Genomic DNA, 15,554 nt, shown 5'->3' with positions numbered 1-15,554 from the left:
ATTGGTGAGGCCTAATTTGGAGTATTACGTGCAGTTTTGGTCACCTACCTACAGGAAAGATGTAAATGGGGTTGAAAGAGTATAGAGAAAATTTACAAAGATGTTACCAGAACGGGAGGACCTGAGGTATAAGGAAAGATTGAATAGGATAAGACTTTATTCCTTGGAATGTAGAAGATTGAGAGGAGATTAGATAGCCATACAAAATTATGAGGGTAAATGCAAGCAGGCTTTCCCCACTGAGATTGGGTGGGATTACAACTGGAGGTCATGGGTTAAGGGTGAAAGGTGAAAAGTTTAAGGGGAACATGAGGGGAATGTTCTTCATTCAGAGGGGTGTGAGAGTGTGCAACAAGTGGTCTATGCAAGGTGGAAGGTAGTGGTATGGAAGACTATGGTCCTGGTGCAGGTCGAGGGGAGTGGGCAGTTTAACTGGTCTGGCACAGACTAGATGGGCCAAAGGGCCTGTTTCTGTACTGTACTTTTCTATGGCTGTATGACTCTATATGAGAGCTGCTTAAGAGGCTGTTAGAGAGATAGGTGGATTCTATGTACAGCAGAAAGTGTCCTTACTGGTTGCATCCCAGTCTGTTATGGCAATTCTATGTGCAGAAGTGTAAGAGGCTGCAGAGAGTTGTGGACTCTGCCCAGTACATCACGGACACATCCCTCCCTCCCCACCATGGGTAGTGTCTACAGGAGGTGCTGCCTCAAGAAGGCAATGTCTGTCATCAGAGATCCCCACCATCCGGGCCATCCCATCTTTTCACAGCTCCCATCGGACAGGAGGTACAGAAACCTGAAGTCCCACACCAGGAACAGCTACTTCCCTTCAACCATTCAGAACCAACCAGCACAACCCTCATCACCATCTCAGTACAGCAACACTGTGACCAGTTTACACTACACTGGATGTTGTTTTTGTTCTAATTGTGTTCATCCTTGTAAAAATTGTGTAGAATTCATGCTTCCCTTGTGAATACTGTATTGTGTATCTGGAATTTATTTAAATCTTACATTCATCCCACAACGTGAGGGAGTAAAAGTCTTTGCACTATGACTCCTTCGCAATGTACAGACATGTGAATTTAAGAGTCTAATGGCTTGTAGAAAGAAGCTGTCCCGTAGCCTGTTGGTCCTGGCTTAATGCTGTGGTACCATTTGCCAGACAGAAGCAACTGAAACAGTTTATGGTTGGGGTGACTGGTGTCCCCAATGATCTTCCAGGCCTTCTCTCTGCACCTGCTGCTGTAAGTGTCCTCAAAGGAGGGAAGTTCACACCCACATATGTGCTGGGCTGTCTGTACCTCTCTCTGCAGTGCCCAGTGATCAAGGTTGGTGCAATTCCCATACCAGGCGGTGTTACAGCCAGTCAGGATGCTCTCAATGGTGCCCCTGTAAAGGTCTTGAGGATCAGGGGGCCCATGCCAAACTTCTTCAGTCCCCTGAGGTGGAAGAGATGATGTTGTGCTTTTTCTGCCACAAAGCCGGCGTGAACAGTCCAGGTGAGATCATCAGTGATGTGTATACCGAGGAACTTGAAACTCTGTGTGCACCTTGATCTTGAGTAACATTGACTTGGTTGGCGGTATTAATGTGTACAGTTGAATGACAATAAAATTAAACTTGAACTTGAAGTTTTTCATTGCACCTGTGTGTGACAATAAACTCCACTTTGACATGGACACTTTCAGAAAGGTTTTGATTAGGGCACGGTATGAGGGGTGATCGATAAGTTTGTGGCCTAAGGTAGAACTAGTCAATTTTAGAAACCTAGCACATTTATTTTTCCTACATTTACACACTTAGTCCAGCGGTTGTGGAGCATACAAATCCCTTCTTTGTAGAAATTGATGTCTTGGACCTCCAGAAGTGGTCCTCAGCAGGGGTGATTGATAAGTTTGTGGCCTAAGGTAGAAGGAGTTGAGTTATTAACTTCAAACTTTCTGCATTTTCACTCCGAGTTGAACTGCACGTGTCATGTAATGAGAGCTGTATAACTCAACTCCTTCTCCCTGGAGGTCCAAGATGCTTTCGTTACATGCATGTGCAGTTCAATGTGCAGAAAGTTTGAACTTAATAACTCATCTCCTTCTTCCAAGACACTGACTTCTACAAAGAGGGGATCCGTATGATCCACAACCACTGGACTGAGTGTGTAAATGTAGGAAAAATAAATGTGCTAAGTTTTCTAAAATTGACTCCTTCTACCTTAGGCCACAAACTTATCAATCACCCCTCGTATTTGTGTTGGGATATTAGGTAGAAACGTGGGTTTGGGGCTGAATGTTTGTGCAGCAATTTGGGGCAGGGTAGGGAAATAGGACTGAGGTAGGGAGTTGGGATTGGTGTATGGAGATGGCATTGGGCAGCAGGAATGGGGCAGGAAGTTGGAATTAGGGTAAACAGATTGGATCGGGACATGGAGATGAGATTGAGTTAGAGGGATGGGTTTGGAGTTGGGATGGGATGGGATTGGGATGGAGACGATTTAGAGAAGGGAGATGGGATTGGTGTAAGGATTGGGATCAGGCATGAGAGTCAAGAGGTATGATTAGGGTAAAGAGGGTAGGGAGTTGGTTTTGTGGACGGTTGGGAAGGGGTAGATTGTGCTGAGGGTGTGGATGGAGATGAAGGAGGTGGGGAAGGGGGGATTGAGGAAGTGGAGGAGGGTGGTGGGTAAGGTTTGGATGGTTAGCCCCAGCCATTTACCTTTGATCAGGCCTTTCTCCTGCAAGGTCTGGAGGGGCGGTCTCTTCATGATGAACTTCCTGATCCTGTTCTTCACCCGCTTCCTCTCCGAGCTGTCTGAACCCATTCTCCGCACTGCCAACACAAGAAGGAGGGAGAGGGGTCATAATTGGGGAGATGGGAGTCTAGGCATGGGGTGGGGGAGGAGAAGGGGAGGCGCAGGGTGCAAGAAAAGGCAGCTGGCTCCTTCATTCCATCAGGAGAATTGGCAAAGAAGTGGCAGATGGAATACGGTGTATGGAAGTGTATGGTCCTGCACTTTGGTAGAAGGAATAAAGTCATAGACTATTTTCTAAATACGGAGCAAATTCAGAAATCAGATGTGCAAAGGAACTTGGGAGTTCTGGTGAGGGTTCTCTGAAGGTTAATTTGCAGATTGAGTCCTTAGTAAGGAAGGCAAATGCAAAGTTAGCACTTACTTTGAGGACTAGAACAGAAAAGCAAGGATGTAATGCTGAGGCTGCATTAGGCATTGGTCAGAGCACATGGAATAGGTGAACAGTTTTGGGCCCCTTATCTAAGAAAGGATGTGCTGCCATTGGAGAGGACCCAGAAGAGGTTTATACAAGGATGAACCTGGGAATGAAAGGGTTAACATATGAGGAGCATCTGATAGCCCTTTTCAGATGGAGATTGGGGGGGGGGGTAGTGACTTGAGTCTTTGGAACTCTTTCCGGCATAGATTGGTGGGGCAGAGTCTGTGGATGCCGTTGAGGTCGGCAGGGTTGGTTGTAGATGGCCAAGGGGCAGGTAGGAGGTCGCCAGATCAGGAAAGCTGGCTGGACAGAATTCAGATGGATGCACAAAGTGAGGGAAAGGATATCTGCGCCTTTGACAATGGTGTTTGCATCCTAGTTCCAGATGATTGAATGGTGGCAAATGTTATTTCTTTGTTCAAGAAAGGTAATTGGGATAATCCTGGAAATTATAGACCAGTGAGTTTTACATCAGCGGTGGGCAAACTACTGGAGAGGATCCTTAAAGACAGGAATTACAAGCATTTGGAGAAGCAGAGTCTGATTAGGGATAGTTAGTATGGTTTTGTGAGGGGCAGGTCATGCCTTATGAGCCTGATTGACTTTTTCGAGGAAGAAACAAAACAAATTGATGAAGGTAGAGCAGTGGATGTGGTGTATATGGATTTTAGTCAGGCATTTGACAAGGTTCCCCATGGGAGGCTCATCCAGAAAGTCAGGAGGCAGGGGATCCAGGGAAACTTGGCAGAATTGGCTGCATACAGAAAGCAGAGGGTGGCAGTAGATGGAGCATTTTCTGCCTGGAGTTCGGTGACCAGTGATGTTCCACTGGGACCCTGCTCTTTGTGATTTTTATAAATTGGATCAGGAAGTGGAAGGGTGGGTTAGTAAGTTTGCAGATGACAGAAAGGTTGGTGGTCTTGTGGATAGTGTAGAGTGTCCTTATTAGTGGATCAGAGGGGGAGAGGGTCAATAACTTTAAATTCCTTGGCGTTATCATTTCAGAGGACCTGTCCTGGGCCCAGCACGTAAATGCCATTACAAAGAAGGAACGGCTTCACCTCTACTTTCTTATATTTTTGCGCAGATTCAGCACGTCACCTAAAACTTTAATGAATTTTTAGAGATGCACAGTGGAGAGTATCCTTACTGGTTGCATCATGGCCTGGTATGGAAACACCAATGCCAAGGAATGGAACAACAGACAAAAAGTAGTGAATACAGCCCAGTCCATCTCAGGAAGAGGCCTCCCTCCCATTGAGCACATCTGCAAGAAAGCAGCATCCATTATCAGTGACCCCCACCATCCAGACCATGCTCTCTTCTCACTGCTGCTATTGGGAAGGAGGTACAGGAGCCTCTGGTCCCACACCACCAGGTTCAGGAAGTCGTTACCCTTCAACCATTAGGCTCCTGAACCAGTGTGCATAACTTCACTTCACTCACCTCAACACTGAACTGATTCCACATTCTACGGATTCACTTTCAAGGACTCTACAACACATGTTCTCAATATTATTTATTTATCATTATTTAAATTTTTTGTACTTGCACAGTTTGTCTTCTTATGCACATTGGTTGATCGTCCATCATTGATTCTTTGATAATAAATTTACTTTGAACTTTGAAGTTTTGAACATTGTTCTAGGTTACAACGGGACATTGACAGGATGCAAAGCTGGGCTGAGAAGTGGCAGATGGAGTTTAATCCACAAAAGTGTGAAGTCAATCATTTTAGAAGGTCAAATTTGAAGGCAAAGAGTACAGGGTTAATAGCAGGATTCTTAGCAGAGTGAAGGAACAGGGGATCTTGGGGTCCACAACCATAAATCCCCCAAAGTTGCAACACAAATTGACAAGGTCTTTAAGAAGGTGTATTTTGTGTTGGCCTTCATTAGTCAAAGTATTGAGTTCAAAAGCTGTAAGCTAATGTTGCAGCTCTCCTAGTTAGAACATGTTTGCAATAGTGTGTTCAGTTCTGTTCACATTATTATAGGAAGGATGTGGAAGCTTTCGAAAAGGTGAAGAGGAGATTTACTAGGGTGCTGCCTGGACTAGAGAGCGTGTCTTATGAAGGTAGGCTGAGTGAGCTGGGGCTTTTCTCTTTGGGGTGAAGGAGGATGAGAGGTGACTTGATAGGGGTGTACAAGATGATAAGAGGCACATAACAAGCTTTCCCAGGGTGGCAATGACTAATACCAGGGGACATACAGTTAAGGTGACTGCAGGAAAATGTAGGGGGTGATGTCAGTGGTAGGTCTTTTTACACAGAGATTTTTCAGTGAGTAGAACACACTGCCAGGGTGGTGGTAGAGGTAGGTACTTGAGGGGCATTTAGATCGGCCCATGGATGAAAGCAAAATAGAGGGCGACGCAGGAGAGAAGCGTTAGATTCATTTTAGAGTAGGTTAAAAGGTCAGCACAATACCATGGGCCAAAGGTCCAGGCAGCTAAAGGAGAGAGGGAGGGAGGGAGGGAGGGAGCAAGGGACAGAGGGAGGGAGGGAGCGAGCGAGTGAGAGGGGGAGGAAGAGCAGGAGGGAGGGAAGGAGAGGAAGGTAAGGAGGAGGAGAGGGGGAGAGGGAGAGAGGAAAGAGGGAGATACAGACAGATGGACACAGAGGAGATAGGTTCTGGAACCTGGGGTGGAAAGGTATCAGAGGGAAGGGAACATGGCAGAGAGGCAGAGGGAAGTGACTCACGCGAAGTTCGCCGGCTCTCCTTTGGTCTGTCCTGGTTCGGACTCTCCTCCTCATCCCCGCTGCACTCCAGCAGTTCCGCACTGGCCGTCCGCCGCAGTGAGTAGACGATGGGGGAGTCTAGGGGGTTCTCACGATCCTAGGATCACCGGTTGAGGGGAACAGGAGCATGGTGGGGGGAGGGAGGAAGGTCAGGCTGAGTGAACTATCAAACACCAGCCCCTTTCCACACTTTATTACACCTGCTATTCACCTTCCCCCCCCCAACTTCAAGGAAGGTTTGGAGGGGGAGGGAGATAAACGTCCCTCTGAATCCCCACCATCCATGTAGTGAAAGTGCTCCCGCAGTCAAGGAGGGAGTTCCCTTGATTTACACAGGGATGGGAGGGTCAATGTATATCCCAGTCAGGATGGAAGGGAGGTGGAAAATGTGGCAGTGTTTCTCTGTGCCCACACCCCTCATTCATTCTGGGTGGAAGAGGTGTGGGGTTTAGGAGGGCTGTCAGAGAAGGGCGGGCGAGTGACCATGGTGCGTTTTGAACACTGCAGTCACTGGGTGTCGGTGGTGTTTACAGCTGAGGTGGGATGGGGTGCCGATTGAGCAGGATGCGTTGTTCTGGATGGGATCAAGCTTCATGGGACTGTTGGAACCTCATTCACATGCCGCAAGTGGGTAGAGTTCCAAAACTCTCCTGACCTGTAGACTGTGGTGGGGTAATGTAGCGGATGCGAAGAGCATGGACTAACCTCCTGACCTGTAGATGGTGGAGATTTAATGTAGCAGATGTGGAGTGCATGGACTAACTCCACCCTGGCAAGTGGGGAGTATTAGTCCTGACCTGTAGACGGTGGAGAGGTAATGTGGTGGATGTGGAGTACATGGACTAACTCCACCCAGGCAACTGGGGAGTGTTCCATCACACCGCTGACCTGTAGACAGTGAAGAGGTAATGTGGTAGTACATGGACTAACTCCACCCAGGGAAGCAGGGTGAGTAAATTGGCATTTGCCTTATTGTTGCCACATGTACTGAGGTATACTCTGTGCCATTGTGTGATGCTATAGAAATTTCCATTTCACTGTTCTCCTTGAACTTCACCAACGGCCAGCGATTTCCATTTGGTACCCTTCTCAAACTCCTCCAACCTCCCTGTGTGTAAGGAGTTTGTATGTTCTCCCTGTGACCATGTGGGTTTCCTCCGGGTGCTTGGGTTTCCCCTCACATTCCAAAGACATACCGGTTGGTAGGTTAATTGGTGATTGTAAATTGTCCTGTGCTCATGCTAGGATTAAATTGCGGGATTGCTGGGAGGCGTGGCCCTGAAAGTCTGGAAGAGTCAATTCCATGCTTTATATCAATAAATAAATAAATAATTCAAGGTGTTTGTGGAAAAGAATGTTATGGGTCCATATCACGCAATATTAATTTGCCTGGCAGAGCGAGCAGTGCAAACAGTGAAACAAGATCTTTCTAAACCAACACGGGCGGACCTGACAAAATTAAGCCGTTTTCTTTTCCATTATCGGGCGATCCCAAACGAATTCACAGGTGCCTCGCCCGCCGAATTAAGCGCACTTCACACACCAGATTAGATCACCTACAGCCAGCTGTCCAGGAGCGAATTTGCGACAAGCAAGAGGCCATGAAGCAAAGGTTGTGAATGTTTGGTGCCAAACACACACACACACAGTCTACACGCGCGTCTCCCAGAAAGAATGAAGCCGTCTGGCATTATCACGGTCGAGTGGCAGAATTTGAGCTGACAAACGGCGATATTTGATCATACTGGCCAGTGATCTGACAGGGTCTCAGGGAAGCGACAGCAGCGTCCTCCGCTGATGAATCTGGCGTCCCTGCACATGAACCAAGAACGCTTCACCAAGAGAAGATTCACCAGGAAGGCATAGAGAGAAGCTGCCCTCCAGTGGCGGTCCACGGGGTGCACCGGCCACTTCATCAGTACCAAGCAGGATGGACATTTCATGTTTTTTTCTCAGTTATTTCCTTCCTCTGTGGTTCCCATCTATAGCGGGAGGGATGAACCGCATCGTATCGATTGCAAGAATGTGGTAAATGTGCGTGCGGTTGATCTTTTGCGCAATAATTCAATTCGGCCTCATACACATGGAGGATTCTCTCTAGTTTTTGCGCAGGCTTTCAAGTGCACATGTTTTCATCTCGGCAGGCCCAGTTGGTTGTTCCCACATTGTACATAACCCAGCTTTTTCAGTAGCTAACTTGACTCGTTCTTGCTCCGCGCATGCGTAATACCTAACTCACTGACTTGCAAATGAAGATGGGGACTCACCAAGGTCTCAATGACCCGCTTGATGGTCTTGTACCAATCGCTGATGTAGTCCTCGTTCTCTGCGTGAAGCAGGTACTCGTTCCCTGTAACCGTACGCAACTGAAATGGAGAGAGAAGGGCTCTGAGTTAAGCAGGGAAGAGCAGGCAGGGTGCTGGGCTCAGACTGGGACTGGGAGTAGTCATTTACATGCTTGATTCACTCCGTGAGGGTGTGTTGGACACATATCTAGACCAAGCAGTTCATCCCCTTACCCTCCCCAACACCCGGTGATTTCCAACATCCCCATTCAGTGTCCCCATTAACCTCCCCAACACCTGGTGATTTCCAATGTCCCCATTCAGTCTCCCCCTTAACCTCCCCGACACCCGGTGATTTCCAGCGTCCCCATTCAGTGTCCCCATTAACCTCCCCACCCCCGGTTATTTCCAACATCCCCATTCAGTCTCCCCCTTACCCTCCCAAACACCCGGTGATTTCCAACGTCCCCATTCAGTCTCCCCATTAACCACCCCAACACCCGGTGATTTCCAACGTCCCCATTCAGTCTCCCCCTTAACCTCCCCAACACCCGGTGATTTCCAGCGTCCCCGTTCAGTCTCCCCCTCAACCTCCCCAACACCCGGTGATTTCCAACGTCCCCATTCAGTGTCCCCCTTAACCTCCCCGACACCTGGTGATTTCCAGCACATTTTTGTACAGCTTCATCATGACTTTCTGACTCTCATACTCAGCACCCCAACCCTTGAATGCCAGCCTTCTCATCCTATCTCCTTGAGTGACCACTTTCAGAGAGCTGTGGGCTTGGGGCCATGGAATAATGACTTAGTAGGGCATTACACTGAGAGGCATACCCGGAAGACGTTCTTCTTGCTGGACATCTCCTTGGTCCACTCGATCAGGGATCCTCGCAGGTCCACGCTGCTCTCTGGACGATCACTCTGTTGATCAAGAAGGACACAGATTTGAACAGAAATCACCTGGGAAGACAGGAAATGGGAGCCACTTTGCTACTCGACTAACAATGATCCCTTCCTCATAGTCATAGAGTCACGCAGCACAGAAACAGGCCCTTTGGCCGAACCGGTCCATATTGAACCAGATTCCCATCTAAACCAGTCTGTTTAGACCATAAGACACAAGGGATAAGACATAGGAGTAGAATTGGGCCATCTGGCCCATCGAGTCTGCTTCGCCATTCAATCATGGCTGATCCTTTTTTTCTCCTCCTCCTCAACTCCAGTTCCCGGCCTTCTCCCCATAACCCTTGATGCTGTGGCCAGTCAAGAACCTATCAATCTCTGCCTTAAATACACCCAGCAATCTGGCCTCCACAGCTGCACATGGCAACAAATTCCACAAATAGTCATAGTCATAGTCATACTTTATTGATCCCAAGGGAAATTGGGTTTCGTTACAGTTGCACCAACCAAGAATAGAGTATAGATATAGCAATATAAAACCATAAATAATTAAATAATAATATGTAAGTTATGCCAGGAAATAAGTCCAGGATCAGCCTATTAGCCCAGGGTGTCTGACCCTCCAAGGGAGGAGTTGTAAAGTTTGATAGCCACAAGCAGGAATAACTTCCTATGACGCTCACTGCTGCATCTTGGTGGAATGAGTCTCTGGCTGAATGTACTCCCGTGCCCACCCAGTACATTATATAGTGGATGGGAGACATTGACCAAGATGGCATGCAACTTGGACAGCATCCTCTTTTCAGACACCACCGTTAGAGAGTCCAGTTCCATCCCCACAACATCACTGGCCTTACGAATGAGTTTGTTGATTCTGTTGGTGTCTGCTACCCTCAGCCTGCTGCCCCAGCACACAACAGCAAACATGATAGCACTGGCCACCACAGACTCGTAGAACACCCTCAGCATCGTCCGGCAGACGTTAAAGGACCTCAGTCTCCTCAGGAAATAGAGACGGCTCTGACCCTTCTTGTAGACAGCCTCAGTGTTCTTTGACCAGTCCAGTTTATTGTCAATTCATATCCCCAGGTATTTGTAATCCTCCACCATGTCCACACTGAACTGACCCCCTGGATGGAAACAGGGGTCACCGGTGCCTTAGCCCTCCTCAGATCCACCACCAGCTCCTTAGTCTTTTACACATTAAGCTGCAGATAATTCACCATCCTTTGGCTAAAAAAATTTCTCCACCTCTCTGTTTTAAATGGACGCTCCTCTATCCTGAGGCTGTGCCCTCGTGCCCTTGACTCCCCCACCATGGGAAACAACCTTTCCACATCTACTCTGTCTAGACCTTTTAACATTCGAAAGGTTCCCACCTCATCCTTCTGAATTCCAATGAGTACAGACCCAGAGCCATCAAACGTTCCTCGTATGATAACCCTTTCATTCCTGGAATCATCTTTGTGAACCTCCTCTGGACCCTCTCCAATGCCAGCACATCTTTTCTTCTATAAGGAGCCCTAAACTGTTCACAATACTCAACGTGAGGCCTCACCAGTGCCTTATAAAGCCTCAGCATCACATCCCTGCTCTTGTATTCTAGACCTCCTGAAATGAATGCTAACATTACATTTGCCTTCCTCACTACTAACTCTATCTGCAAGTTAACTATTAGGGTGCTCTGCACAAGGACTCCCAAGTCCCTTTGTATCTCAAATTTTTGGATTTTCTCCCTGTTTAGAAAATAGTCTGCACACTTATTTCTTCTACCATAGTGCATGACCATGCATTTTCTAGCATTGTATCATTTGCCACTTTCTTGCCCATTCTCCTAATCTGTCTAAGTCCTTCTGCAGTCTACCTGTTTCCTCAGCACTACCTACCCCTCCACCAATCCTCATATCATCTGCAAACTTGGCAACAGAGCCGTCAATTCCATCATTGATATACAGCATAAAAACAAGCGGTCCCATCACCGACTCCTGCAGAACGCCACTGGTCACTGGCAGTCAACCAGAAAAGGATCCTTTTATTCCCACTCGTTGCCTCCTACCAATAAGCCAGTGCTCTAAACATGCCAGTAACTTTTCTATAATACCATGGGCTCTTAACTTGCCTCATATGTGACACCTTGTCAAAGGCCTTCCAAAAGTCCAAATATACAACATCCACGGCATCCCCTTTATCTATCCTACCTTGTAATCTCCTAAAAAAATTTCCACTGGTTAAGGCAAGATTTTCCTTTAAGCAACCATGCTGACTTTGTCCTATCTTGTCCTGTGTCACCAAGTACTCCATAACCTCATCCTTAACAATTGACTCCAACACCTTCCCAGTCACTGAGGTCAGGCTAACTGGTCTATAATTTCCTTTCTCTGCCTCCCTCCTTTCTTAAAGAGTGGAGTGACATTTGCAATTTTCCAGTCTTCTGGCACCATGCCAGAGTCCAATGATTCTTTAAGGATCATTACAAATGCCTCCACAATCTCTATCACTATCTCGTTCAGAATCCTAGGGTGCAGTTCATCTGATCCGGGTGACTTATGTACCTTTAGGTCTTTCAGCTTTTTGAGCACCTTCTCCCTTATAATAGTAACTTCACTCACTCTTCTTCCTTCACACCCTTCAACATCTGGCGCTCTCCTAGTGTCTTCCACAGTGAAGACTGATTCCAAATACTCATTTAGTTCATCAGCCATCTCCTTGTCCCCTGTTACTTCTCCGGCCTCATTTTCTAGTGGTCCTATATCCACTCTCATCTCTCTTTAATTTTTATATACTTGAAATAGTTTTTTCTAATCATCTTGATATTGTTTACTAGCTTACTATCATATTTCATCTTTTCCCTCCTAATGATTCGTTTAGTTGCTTTGTGTAGGTTTTTAAAACTTCCCAATCTTCTATCTTCCCGCTAATTTTTGCTTTGTTGTAGGCCCTCTTTTTTGCTTTTACATTAGCGTTGACTTCCCTTGTCAGCCGCAGTTGTACTATTTTACCATTTGAGTATTTCTTTGTTTTTGGAATACATCTATCCTGTACCTTCCTCATTTTCCCCAGAAACTCACGCCATTGCTGCTCTGCTGTCATCCCTGCCAGCATCTCCTTCCAATTTACTTTGGCCAACTCCCCTCTCATACCACTAATTTCCTTTACTCCACTGAAATACTGCTAAATCAGAATTTACTTTCTCCCTTTCAAATTTCAAGTTGAACTCATTCATATTGTGATCACTACCTCTAAGGGTTCTTTTACCTTAAGCTCTCTGATCACCTCTGGTTCATTACATAACACCCAATCCAGTGTAGCTGATCCCCTAGTAGGCTCAGTAATGAATTGCTCTAAAAAGCCATCTCACAGGCATTTAACAAATTCACTCCCTTGAGATCCATTTCCAATCTGATTTTCCCCAATCAACCTGCATGTTAAAATCTCCCATGAGCATCATAACATTGTACTTTTGACACACCTTTTCTATTTCCTGTTGTAACCTGTGGTTCACATGCTAGCCACTGTTGGGAGGCCTGTATATAACTGCCATCAGGGCCAGCTGGTGGCGCAGTGAGATCGATCCCGAGTTCGAATCCAGGTCGGGCCACCCCCGAGCACACTTTCCATTCGTGCCGGGTTGAGTGTCGAGCTAGCCACTCGGCCTCATAAAAAATACAAGGGTCGAGTCAGGAATGTTCATAACGTGACCCAGTTAATCCTGACACCACGTGCCAGACAAGAATGGCTGAATGTCTGGTACGACATGCCTAAAAAAAAATCAGGGTCCTTTTACCCGTGGAGTTTCTTAACTCAACCCCTAAGGATTCAACATCTTCCGATCCTACGTCACAATCCTATGTCACACTTTTCTACTGATTTGATGCCATTCTTTACCAGCAGAGCCACGCCATCCCCTCTTCCTACCTTCCTATCCCTCCGATACAACATGTAACCTTGGACATTTAGCTCCCAACTACAACTATCCTACAGCCACGATTTGGTGATATCCACAACATCATACCCAACAATCTGTAATAGTGCAACAAGATCATCTACTGTATTTCTCATACTCCGTGCATTGAGTTAAAACACTTTGAGCACTGTATTTGCTACCCCTATTTGATTCAGTATCCCTAATGCACTGTTACTCACCCTGCTGGCTACAATTTTGTCCTACCATCTGCCTGCCCTTCCTCACAGTCTGACTGCACGCCATCTTTGCCTTTTTACCATCTGTCCTATCCTGTGTCCCTTCACTGTGTTTCCCATCCCCTGCCAAAATAATTTAAACCCTCCCCAACAGCTCTAACAAACCTGTCCTGTGCCTGTGTTTGTCCCATATCCCTCTAAACCTTTCCTATCCATGGACATGTCCACATGTCTTTCATAAGAACATAAGATACAGGAGCAGGAGTCGGCCATCTGGCCCATCGAGTCTGCTCCACCATTCAATAAGATCATTGCTGATCAGGCCATGGATTCATCTCCACCTACCTGCCCCTCCTCCATAACCATTAATTCCCCATCTCTGCAAAAATCTATCCAACTGTATCTTAACTATATTTAATGAGGTTAGCCTCTGCTGCTTCCCTGGGCAGAGAACTCCACATGATTCACTACACTCTGAGAAAAGCAGTTTCTCCTCATCTCCATCCTAAATCTACTCCCCTTAATCTTGAGTCCCCTATTTCTAGTCTTACTCACCAGTAGAAACAACCTTCCTGCCTCCATCCATCTATCCCTTTCATAATTTTATACGTTCCTGCAAGATTTCCTCTCATTCTTCTGAATTCCAGTGTGTACAGTCCCAGGTGACTCAATCTCTCCTCATAAAATAATCCCTTCATCTCTGGAACAACCTGGTGAACCTCCTCTGCACCGCCTCCAAAGCCTCCATATCCTTCCTCAAGTAAGGAGACCAGAACTGCACATGTTGTTCATGTACCTGCCTCAACCAGTTCCTCTGGCAGCTTGTTCCAGAAACGGATCATCCTCGGGGATTGTTGCCTCAGGTTTAGAGAGGGTGCAGAGGAGATTTACCAGGACACAACCTGGATTAGAGAGCATGTCTTATGAGGAAAGGTTAGCAAATTTGGGCTTTGCCCTTTGGAGCGAAGGAGGCTGAGACATGACTTGATAGAGGCATAAGATTATGAGTGGACAGCCAGAGCCTTTTACCCAGGACAGCAATGGCCAATACCAGAGGATATCCATTTTAAGGTGAGGGGAGGAAAGTTTAGGGGACACCTGATGAAGGTTCTCAGCCCGAAACATTGACTGTTTATTCCTTTCCATAGATGCTGCCTGACCTGCTGAGTTGCTCCAGCATTTTGTGTGTGTGTGTGTGTGTGTGTGTGTGTTACTCTGGATTTCCAGCATTTGTAAAATCTCATGTCAGGGGTAGATTTTTTTTTACACAGAAAGTGTTTTTTTTAAACACAGAGAGTGGAAAGTTCCTGCCACATACTGTAAGATGTGGTGGTGGAGACTGATACAATATGGACGTCTAAGAGGCTCTTAGATAGGCACATGGATGTAGGAAGATTGGCTGTTTTAGAGGAAAGGGTTAGATTGATTGTAGGTACCACAACATCATGCACTGAAGAGTCTGTACTGTTCTATGTTCAGATTCCTATTAAATTCCCCCCCCTCCCCTCTCACCTTAAACCTGTGCCCTCTAGTTTTTGATTCCTCAACCCTGGGGAAAAGGCTGTGTACGTCCTATCTATGCCCCTCATGATTTTATACATCTCGATAAGGTTACCTCTCAGTCTCCTAGGCTCCAATAACAAAAATCTCAACCTGCCCAAACCCCTCTCCATAACTTGGTGCCTCGAGCCCCGGACGGTATGGTAGTGTAGTGGTTAGCTTAACGCTCTACAGCATTGGTTATCGGGATTTAATTAAATATCTCCCTGTGACTGTGTGGGTTTCCTCCCACATTCCAAAGATGTATGGGTTAGTAAGGGTATGTTGTGGGCATGCTATATTGGCTCCAGCAGCATGGTGACTCTTGCGGGCTGCCCCCAGCACATCCTCGGACTGTGTTGTTTGTTGACATAAACAATGCATTTCACTGGATGCTTCAATGTGCAGGTGACAAGTAAAGGTACTCCTCATCTTTAACATCCTCATAAATCTCCTCTGCACTCTTTCAAGCTTCATGTCATCCTCCCTGCAGCTGAGTGATCAAAACTGAACACAATTTTCCAAGACTTCACCAGCACCTATCCTATTCAGGAAGATTCAGTAGATACCATTTGCAGGGTCAATGCAGAGAAGAAAGATATGGAAACAGGATCTGTGGTCAGCCACAGCCCTCTATCCTGCCCCACCACATTATCATCATGGCTGATTTACCCCAAGCCCCATCTCCTCTTCTGTTCCAAATCCCCTGCAGCAATCAGT

The 15,554-nt window shown here is 46.6% G+C and overlaps 1 protein-coding gene across 1 annotated transcript in view; it reads right to left on the bottom strand.

Moving 5' to 3' along the window:
* Positions 1-13,362, bottom strand: part of LOC140191509 (rho GTPase-activating protein 15-like) — a 175,543-nt gene extending 162,181 nt beyond the window's left edge. Inside the window, exons 1-5 of the mRNA XM_072248961.1 lie at positions 13,345-13,362; positions 9,087-9,212; positions 8,235-8,333; positions 5,929-6,064; positions 2,713-2,826 (exon numbers count right to left, since the gene is read on the bottom strand). Of these exons, the coding sequence (XP_072105062.1) occupies positions 2,713-2,826; positions 5,929-6,064; positions 8,235-8,333; positions 9,087-9,212; positions 13,345-13,362 (493 nt within the window). The remainder of the gene's footprint in view (positions 1-2,712; positions 2,827-5,928; positions 6,065-8,234; positions 8,334-9,086; positions 9,213-13,344) is intronic.
* Between the last annotated feature and the right edge of the window lie 2,192 nt (positions 13,363-15,554).

The sequence above is a fragment of the Mobula birostris genome, chromosome X (genome assembly GCF_030028105.1).
Source record: "Mobula birostris isolate sMobBir1 chromosome X, sMobBir1.hap1, whole genome shotgun sequence".
Classification (NCBI taxonomy): domain Eukaryota; kingdom Metazoa; phylum Chordata; class Chondrichthyes; order Myliobatiformes; family Myliobatidae; genus Mobula; species Mobula birostris.
The sequence above is the reverse complement of the archived record's forward strand: the minus strand, read 5'-3'. Positions and strand labels throughout refer to the sequence as shown.